The 10,558-nt window shown below is 36.8% G+C and overlaps 1 protein-coding gene across 1 annotated transcript in view; it reads left to right on the top strand.

Annotated features, from left to right (window-relative positions):
* Nucleotides 1–363: 363 nt before the first annotated feature.
* LOC145671073 (transmembrane protein 19) overlaps nucleotides 364–10,558 on the top strand; it is an 83,328-nt gene continuing 73,133 nt past the window's right edge. The window contains exons 1-3 of the mRNA XM_081739809.1: nucleotides 364–568; nucleotides 3,438–3,597; nucleotides 9,215–9,325. Coding sequence (XP_081595935.1) covers nucleotides 3,465–3,597; nucleotides 9,215–9,325 — 244 coding nt within the window. The 5' untranslated portion in view covers nucleotides 364–568; nucleotides 3,438–3,464. The remainder of the gene's footprint in view (nucleotides 569–3,437; nucleotides 3,598–9,214; nucleotides 9,326–10,558) is intronic.

Raw genomic sequence — 10,558 nt, 5'->3', positions numbered from 1 at the left:
GTTGGTCAGTGTATATTTTGTTGGCTTTTAGTTTACTGAATAATCGCTCAGGTGTTGGCGCCGTTACAGGCAAAATACGAGATATGGTTGTAGCATCACATTTTTTTAAACATCCTTTTAAACTAAATGTACAGTTAAATTTCTTTTCCACTCAAAATTTTCTTCATTATTCAATTGGATCTATCATTTGTCTTCTTTCGGGACATATCCAAGTATCCTCATGATGTTGAAATACAGATTTAGTTAATTGAAATGCAAACTAAGCTATTAAATATACTATAAATAAGTATAAAAATAACAATTTGACCTAGAAAATAAAATATTGCCGTGAGAAACATACGTGTGTGACGTCATACGTAGGTAACCAATCGGCACATTGTCCGCGATTATGACCTCTGCTCTACATCATAAATAAAAACTAGCGTCTGCTGTTAGTTTGAAGTGGAGTGTTATAGTTTTTGTATTTTATAGAATGAAATTTCATTAAGAAAACTTGTTAAACAATAATGAACAACTTGTAGTGTTTTCTAGTGATATTGTATGTTAAAAGTTCTAGAGCACGTAGCAGGTAAATATGCAGTGTCATTAAAAATTAAACATTTTACACTATTATATATGCAGTAGCGTTGGAAACAAAACATAACAAGGAGACCAAATTGCATTTAAGATAATAAATGAAACAAATAAGTAATTAGAACTTTTTTCATAATTTTGTTATGAAATAAGTACCGTAAGACATAGTGTACCAGTTATTTTTCCTTGCACTATTTTGGTCGAATTAGTACAAGTTAAACTCAAATATTACATACTCAGGTAATAGTTAAGAACAGCTACTTCTCATCTCCCGTGCACGACGATACATCTTACTGTTGCACTATCTAAACACCCTAAGTACAAGGGCAAGAACTCAGTCTATTACCTACTTTTTAACATCCTAGATAGTCAATGAATAATGCCTGAAAGTATGGCGTTTCTCGTCCTTCCCTAAATGGGAAGTACGGCTCCTTAACTATAACCCATACTCATTTCGGCATTACTCGAGCATAAGGTTCTACAAAATTTTGACACATTTCTTACATTTTCAGGTTAGGTTAAAACTTTATATTTCTTTTAGCAGAGTATTCACTAAATGAGAAGTTCCATTACTACTTGCAGATTGACTTCAGGAGGGCTAACTAAATATAGTGCGGACATACAACATAGAAATTAGTCATAAAATACGAACCAACTTGTGCTAGGTGGCCACTAAAAAGCACGAATGCTATCTAACCGAGTTCATTTTCTTATATGTTTGCATCTATTATCTGGCCTACGTATCAGATTTTTTTTTTTTTAGGTACAACCCATAACAGTGTTGCCAGGGTCCCTTTTGATTTTCTTTTTCGTCTTCTACGTGGTTGCCACGGGGGGAGCACAAAAGTTACCTCATTGGAATTTGTGTTTCATACGCTTTCCAACAAGGTATGGTTCATGTCCCTGTGACAATTAGCAGAGCTGCTAGGGCCACCAGCGTCAAGGTCTGTAATTTTTTTTTTAAATCCCTGGCTGTCCTCTAAAGGTTAAAATATTAAGAGAAACAAATTGCCTTCCCGCTCACCGAAGACAAGCGGAATTTTGAAAAACGCTGGAGCACAAATCCACTTATTTCTCATTAAGAGTTTATATACAAAGTTTCATCGTCCAAACTTGAGGAACTCGGGGATACTCTATTTTCGGGATTCACTTTAAACATGCCTCCCTCTTATGCGTTTATGAAAGTGACATGATAAAATCCTGCCGAGCCAAGTTTTGTTTTATGTTCAAAGATTCATACCAAACGGTTCAGCAGTTTTCTCGTGGTGACGAAATAGGCCACGGAATTTTAAATGTGGAAGGAAACATATATAGAAATTTTCATTGTCACTTCTTAGAAGTGGAATTTTCGAAAGCGCTGAGGCACGTGTCAAATTATTTTTCAATGTTGACCTTATATACCGAATTTCATTTTCCCACACCTGAGACCCTCTATATTTAGCATAAATATTAAATCCACTTCCCCCTTTAGGATTCATATTTTAATCAAATTGATATGGTAAAAGCCCAGATTGAGGTAGTTACTATCTTTGTTCGAAAATTCATTTCTTACTGTTGAAACTTAAATGGATTCAATTTTTTTCCCTTAATTCTCCTGAGCAATATGAAATGATTGAATGAAGTACGTTGTCAAAAAGTAATGGGCCAGTAACTTTAATAAATAAACTATCTGAACCTGCGCTCTCTACACAGCGCATCATTCGTATATGAGCATAAATCTCTTTCTCATTCCTCACAACATCTGTACATGTCCCTTTACAGACACAAGTGAAAGACGTATTGATTAAAAACAGCCAAGGGGTATCATAAAGGGAGACTTTTTTCGATTATTTTTTCTCAGTATCTCGCACCGTTTGCAAGATTTGAGCCTACTTCCGGTTGGAGTTTCTAATTCATGTATGACCAGTGTTTTCTTTTTTCTTGTATGCAATATGTAATAAGCAAATACATTACATACACAATTAATTATAATGTCAGTTCTATATGGTGTTCATTGGACAAAACACTCCAAAAATAAAGGTTCATCTTAGACTGGAGAAATAGTTATCCTTCCTTTTTCATTATTATTTGGCCATGAAACAAATTCCTGAGGCATATAACCCCTATATACAACAATGTGGTGTTGGAATGTATAATGCGTAGGATGTGATGCTTTAGGTATTTTTTTTTTAAATTTCAACACTTCCAATGTACCCGTAAAAATGTAATAAAGAAATAGTGGGCATATATTTTTTTAATATTCAATTAGAACTGGACAATCTACATGAAATTTGCAATCGATCAGTGAAAACGTCATCTTTCTAGAGCCTGTAGTTTCCGAGATCTCATTGTCGAAAGGATTGACCACAAACATATAAACGTCCACAGCATATAGTTTAAAAGAACTCGGAAGATGGCAGCACAATTCACCTGCATTGATTTTAGAGAAAACTTATTAAAATACAAAGGCTTAGAACAATAATTTTAAAATATAAACTTTATAAAAATGATATATTTAACTAATTTATTTAAAGTACACATACTCGAAATGTTATGTTTGTCTCTGTTAAACGTGAAATCACACACAACCGTAAATAAAAGATTTGAAAGCCAAAGTTATAGGTTGGAGCTCAGTCGCTTTTAATTGCTATTGTAGCATTTTAATAGATAGATAGAAAAACGGTATTTTGTTCAAATTTGCATTATTAAGATCTTAGCACCACATAGTGTGGATGAAGATTCACTTGCTCGATTAGTGTCCAAGAATGGTCAGAAATACTGTATTTTATTTCTGTGTTAAACAAAATAAATTGTATTTGAATAATATATTTTTTTTAATCGTTCAATTTAAATTGTGATTTAAATCAATCAATTCTGTTTTCCAGGTATTATAACTTCCAAGTTTAAAGAAAATGAAGATGAAGCACAAAGGGGAAACGACTCTGTTGCCAATTGTAATAACTGTAGTGGCGTTGCCACTTGCCATGCTGATGTGGAGTGGAAATATGGCACTGTCTTTTTTTACAGATGCTTCCCTTCGTGATGGTAAGTTATTATTACCGTATTATTATTATTATTATTATTATTATTATTATTATTATTAAGATGATGATGTAGTTTGATATTCTAATTTCGTTGGGAACAAAAGATACTGAAACGTAATATAGGGTTCGTCCATGCAGGGCTCATAGCGAGTCACTTTTTTAACTAAAAGTTACTTTTTTTCCAAGTTGGTCAATTAAAGTTACTTTTTTGGGAGTTAAAGTGACTTTTTCGTGTGATTTGTTTTGCATTTGCAGTTTCTAAGAAAAATATTATAAAAATGAATGGAAAAAGGCAGAAACTTGTTACTCATTACTCATCTGAAAGCTTCAGTACTTGCTGCCACATGTGAAACAGTCAGCTTCATTCTCACTTGAGCTTTTATTCTTTCTAAAGCACAGTGGATGGTTGGTGGATGCTTAAGCTCTCAGGATGGGGTTGAGAACCCTTCTGCGTCTATTCTTTCTTCTGTCATAATAGTCTTTTAGTTTTCTCTCGTAATAGTTAACGCTCCTCTCAACGTTGTGTGTGTATTTGTGAGGTTCATCATGTTGTCATGTGTTATGCTTCTTGTATGTTCTTCATAAGAGTAGGTGATGAATTCGAATAGTTCATGGCTTTGAGAACTCTCAATGCTAAGTTAAATATAATGTCTGGGGTGAAAAAAATCGGAAATAGGCCAGAACTGGTTCAATTTACTCAGAAGCTTCTTACATCTGCTAATTCTGCTTACCGTAACTACAAAGCATACTTAGAAACCCTAAGAAAGAAGGAAGCTCAAAAAGAAGTAGAGAAGAAAAGATGAAACAAAACAACAAAGAGAGAGGTGATGAAGAAATTGACAAAGGAAAAAAGGGGCATGATGAGATTTTGTTCACTTTTTGGTCACTTTTTCGTGTGCTCTTGGTCACTTTTCAACTATTTACAAGAGACCAGACCACTATGAGCCCCGTCCATGTAAAGTATACCAGAAAAAAATATATATAATAATTAGGTGTTTGACAATTTTATAACGAAATGATTTTTTGTTTGTGGATTTCTACATATTACAGAGTTCAAAATTAATAATTTTAATTTTTTATAGTTTTCCCAACTCTGATGGCAGCTATTTTTGTTTGCTATTTGGTCTAGGAATTAATTCGTGCGGTTGGTACGCACACATTGAAGCTGTAGTACAAACACAAAATACATAAATACCTTAAGAAAAATATTGTCCATCGCTAGCCACCACTTTCGCTCATCTGTCAGGCAATGTACGGATTCCGTGGCGAAAGAAGTCCTCATCCTTGGAAGCGATCCAGTCAGAGACCCATGTTTCGATATCTTCTGAAGAAGTAAACCGCTGTCCAATCAAATCGTTCTTCATGCAATCGAACAAGTAGTAGTCCGAAGGAGCAACGTCTGGTGAATACGGCGGGTGGGGTAAAACTTCCCATCCGACATTTTCTAAATAGGTTTTGACCGGTTTTGCGACATGTGGGCGAGCGTTATCATGTTGAACAATAAGTTTATTATGTCTGTTCTCCCATTCTGGTCGTGTTCTGGCCAGAGCTTGCTTCAAACGCATTAATTGTCGTCGATAACGTTCTCCATTCATAGTTTCACCCGGTTGCAGCAGCTCATAGTACACCACACCTTTCATATCCCACCATATGCACAGCATAACCTTTGCACAGTGAATATCTCGTTTTGATTGTGATGGACCTGGTTCACCTGGTTTCACCCAGGCCTTTTTTCGTTTAGGGTTCTCGTAATGGATCCATTTCTCATCACCCGTAATAATTCGATGCAGAAACCCCTTTCTGCTCTGTCGTTGAAGCAGCAATTCGCAAATGGTTTTTCGTCTTTCAACGTCTCTGTCTTTCAATTCATGTGGAACCCAATGTGACATCTTTTGAATCATTCCCATGGCTTTCAAGCGTTTGGAGACTGTTGTTTGATCAACGCCTAATGCTGCTGCAAGTTGTTCCTGCGTTTGACACGAATCCTGCTCGAGCAATGCTGTCAATTCTTCGTCTTGAAATTTTTTTGGCTGTCCAGCTCGCTCTTGGTCTGCAAAGCCGAAATCACCACTTCTAAACCGTGCAAACCACTTCTGACACGTTCGCTCAGCTAGAGCATGGTCACCATACACTTCCACCAAAATACGATGACTTTCAGTCGCACTTTTCTGCATGTTAAAGTAATGCAGCAGGACACCCCGCAAAAACACTTTATCAGGCACAAATTGCGCCATGTTCACTTAACTACAAACTGGTGTTGTTGACGCTTTAATCCACTGCCCTATACAACGAACGATACGCGATGACAGGGGTTTGCAACACATGTGTGGATACACGGAACTGTGGGACGCTCCGTTCGTTGCGCCATCTCTTGTCCACCCGCACGAATTAATTCCTTTAGGAAAGAACAGCATATCTTATGTATAGTATAGGGCCGTAACGGAGACTCCCGCGGCGGGGGGGGGGGGAGGCGCACGGCTCATGGGAGCCCATCTAATTATGGGCATAATGAATATGTAGTCACATTCATGGATCTTCTGGTAATTCTTCCAAGTAAAAAGTCGAAAGTGGATGCGACAGAAAGCGACAAAGTTTGAAGTTGTTTAACCTCTTTGAGAAAATTTAACTTTTTAAAATTAAATCTGTTTTTTTTGAGCTAAAGTAAAAGAGAACAAATATCCCCACCGATTTCTTTCCTCTGTCTTTCCAAAAGCATCCTAACAGTACGAGAATAATTAAAAGTCAGCGTCTTGGTCTTGTCGGCATGGAGTGATGCACACGTACAATGTCGTCTTCATGTCGACAAGTCAAGTGTTTGTCCCACCAATACCGTTGCAGATTATTGGAATAGCGAAAGACAAGAAGTTGGTCAAAAAGGGTTATTTGTAGTAACAGAAAGATTGGAGTAATAAAAATAGAAGCCAGATGGGTAAGAGAGAGAGTTATACATTTCAAAGCTAGCTTCCGATTTCTTCTGTGGTAAACGTACGTGACTTTTCAATATCTGTAGAGACTGTTGCCTCAAATTGTGTGGTGAGCTCATTCGTGGGTAAGCGGTTAGCGTACGCGCCTTTGGCGTGGGAGACCCGGGTTCGATTCCCGGCAGGAGCTCATGTGGTTCGGATTCCACGTTAATCAGTAGGTCCACGTCTCATATAGCCTAGCTGTTGAATGGGACGTTAAACTCAAAATCAACTCAACTCAACGAATTGTGTGGTTAAAAAAAAGTATGCACCACACACACACAACTAATCGTGTATAATTTTGCCAGTTTGTATTCAGTGGTGCTCTGCGTTGGTTTGTGTTTATGAATGTTCTAAAAAGCGCTTTTGTTTTCAAATCTAAATACAAGTACTGTCATGTCCGATTTAAAACGAAAATACGAGAGTAGTGCTACGAAATGAAAGAAATGACAAATAATTCAGGATAGGAAGAAGACACTTGTCAAAATTATAGAATTTACGGTTAACACCCGTGCTTTTCACGAAGATTCGTCACAAGAACCAGACCGAAGATGTTATGACAAGCCAAAAGAAGAGTGTATTGTAACTCCACCTACCCCAAAAAGTGTTGAAGTTTCCGTGGATTGATTGATTGATTGAAAGGGTTTGTATGGGCGCATCGACATCAAGGTCTTTTGCTCCCTTCTCTGACAGGAAAAAATGAAGTATCCAAGAACAAAAAAGCATAGTATCGCAGATATAATAAATTAAAAGCAAAGTCTGGAGTACGTGAAAGGTGTCGGGTCATTTACAAATTAAAATGTCATAGCATTGAAGAAATGTGCAAACTCGATACACAAACACAAGGACGGGTTAGTACACAACGGCATATTAACCTCTGCCGGGGCAGCTCGGCAATAGGTGTACACACGTGGGGCAGCTCAGAATTAGTAATGAATATGACAGTGCAGTAAAGAAGATAAAAGCAAGGAAATGCTATGACAAGCATAAAACCACCATGAAAACACAGAGAAACAGTAGATAAAATCAGAAATTAATTAAAAGAAACGTGAGAAATGCACTCACAAATCGGTCAAGACGTGCAGAAGCTGCAAGAAGGTGAAAACTAATTGGATCATCTGGACATCGTCTCCAAGCAAGGTAGACATATCAGCTGGTAAGCCAAGACGGGCTCGCTCAGAAGCAAGAAGAATACATTCCAGCAGAAGGTGGCGGGTGGTCAGGAATGCACCACAATGGGTGCAGGAACGCGGGTTCTGCCGACGTAACAGCTGGCCATGGGTCAGATGGCTGTGCCCGATACGTAGGCGTGCCAATCGTCGTTCTTCCAGTCTTGAAGGACGAGAGCTCGTGGCCCAAACACCAAGTCGCGGCTTGACAGCGTGCAATTTATTCTGAAAGTGCTCATCCCAGTTTGTCTGCCAGCGCTGAAGGAGAAGACTGTTGATTACAGGACGAATATCGGAGCTGGGGAGCGGTGACGGATAGTCAGGTCCTGTAAGGGCAGCTTCTTTGGCAAGACGGTCAGCATGCTCGTTGCCTGGAATACCAGCATGGCCAGGCACACAACAAAATTGGACGTCGCAACCTGCAAGACGTAAGGAATGGCAGGAGAATAGAATTTGCTGAACTATAGGGTGCACAGTTGACAATCAGTGAGACTACATAAGGCGCTGCTGGAGTCAGAGCATAGGAGAACATGTCGAAGATGGCGTCGACGAATATAATGCAGAGTCTCCAGAATAGCAACCAATTCAGCAGTGAACACAGTGGAAGTAGGATGGAGCTTCAAGCCAGCGCTATGATCAACCGTGACGAAGGCACAGCCAACAGAATCTTCATGCTTCGAACCATCCCTGTAGAAGACAGCGTAGGTACGGTACGCATCGGCGGAGTGTGAACTTACAGATTTTGAAAACGAAGCGTGTGTGTTTCAAGATAAGGGTGCAAACTCGTCAACAAATCTTGAAAATGACAAAACCAATTATCCACAACTTGTTTTTGATCTTGATCTAAAGCATAAATTAATAAAACGCGGACCACATCACTCCTCGGGGGCCCTTTCCAAGAACTGAAAAAGACTGTATAAGTATTCCAATATAAGTATTAGAAGCAAATTATAAAAACAGGAGAAACTTTACCTTGATTGTGGCTTCGCTACTCGATAAAGCTTAATAGTGTTTATTTATAGTGTTTATTGTGAATCGTACTGGTTATTTGGTGGTAATGAAAGCCAATGACGTAACGATATTCGTGATTGGCAAGGATTGTCAAGAAAAATAAAAAACATGCAATACACGTACGTCTTGTAAGCAGTTGAAATATATTGGGATTCATGTTTTTTTCCACTTCACTGTATTGTATTGGAAACTCTAAGAGTATAAGGAAATGGGGTTGAGTCAAGTGTGGATCTGAAGTTTATTCTAACTTAACAGGTTTACGAATTACTAATTATAAATTCCATTGCTTACTATAAATTGAACATATTGTGACAAATGTATTTAGCTTTGAGTCCTTGGTTATTCTTACAATTGTGACATTTTTCCTACAAATTTGTTATCCACTCTAGATATAGTTTTGTTTAATTATTCAGTAATATATGTTTCGATAACTAATAGAATAAGTTTTATTTATTTATTTTTTGAATTTTTGTAGCCGATGATGTAATTCCGCCCACAAGATGGTTGTTTGCAACAATTATTCCTATTATGATTGCTGCTTGGGGATTAAAAAAGAAGAGTTTAGACAAAAGTGGGGCAGCATTAGGTAAGTAATTTACCATATGTGGAAAACAAAGTTAAGATTGTTTATGTGTAGTAAGAATACGAGAATCGTGATATATTACCTAAAATATATATGGCGGAAAAAAATGAGTTTTCGTCTCACATTATGAAAGATTTCCACACTATACTATGCAAATTCAATTCTGAAACCGGAAGTACAAGATTTAAATTTTTCAGTTGCAGTAAATGGATAAGGTCGGAGATAGATTATACTGTATTCTTCCGACGTGAATTCATATCAAAACAGTTTCTCGCTAGTATTACCAGTTATTACTATAGACGAATCAATATTAAAACTGAAAATTGTTCTAATTTTTACTCCTCCCGATTTTGAATAGAAGAATAGTAGCTGAGATAAAATGTATTCTCGGGATTCGGAATACATATCGAAAATACGTTTTTCGCCTACCATTACCCTTTTCGTTCTTTGAGAATCAGTATTGAAAATGGAGTATATTTCTACCACTTCTGGTTACATAGAGAAAAAGCTTGGAGATAGAACCTATTCTTGTGGTACTGAATCTATATCAGAAAACTATTTTCGCTACCTATTATTATTATTATTATTATTTAACAGGTATTCATTATTATGCTAAATGTAAAGCTAAAATTTTATTTACATAGAATACATATCGAAAATACGTTTTTCGCCTACCATTACCCTTTTCGTTCTTTGAGAATCAGTATTGAAAATGGAGTATATTTCTACCACTTCTGGTTACATAGAGAAAAAGCTTGGAGATAGAACCTATTCTTGTGGTACTGAATCTATATCAGAAAACTATTTTCGCTACCTATTATTATTATTATTATTATTTAACAGGTATTCATTATTATGCTAAATGTAAAGCTAAAATTTTATTTACATTTCTAGATGATCTCAATCTCAATGTTGATTATAATGTATCTGACTTAGATTTGGTAATATCTAATTTTTATTTATGTGCTTCCAAGAATGTCCAACCGATTGTGATGCCTGATAGCTTTCATTATCCTATTGAAATTACGTTTTCTTTTTATTTCAATACTCCGTTAGTTGGTAATTCTTCTCATTATGCTTATCATAAGGGCGATTATTTAGCCCCTTATCAACAACTTCTTGAAGCTGACTTGACTAATATTCTGTTGAATCCAGACCTTAATACTGATGTTATTGCTGTAGAAAATTTAATAAAATCCAGTATGAGTAAGAACATACCTCTAAATAGACCTAAAT

Source organism: Thermobia domestica, chromosome 15 (assembly GCF_964235325.1).
Source record: "Thermobia domestica chromosome 15, izTheDome1.hap1.1, whole genome shotgun sequence".
Classification (NCBI taxonomy): domain Eukaryota; kingdom Metazoa; phylum Arthropoda; class Insecta; order Zygentoma; family Lepismatidae; genus Thermobia; species Thermobia domestica.
This window is presented reverse-complemented; position numbering and strand designations above follow the sequence as displayed.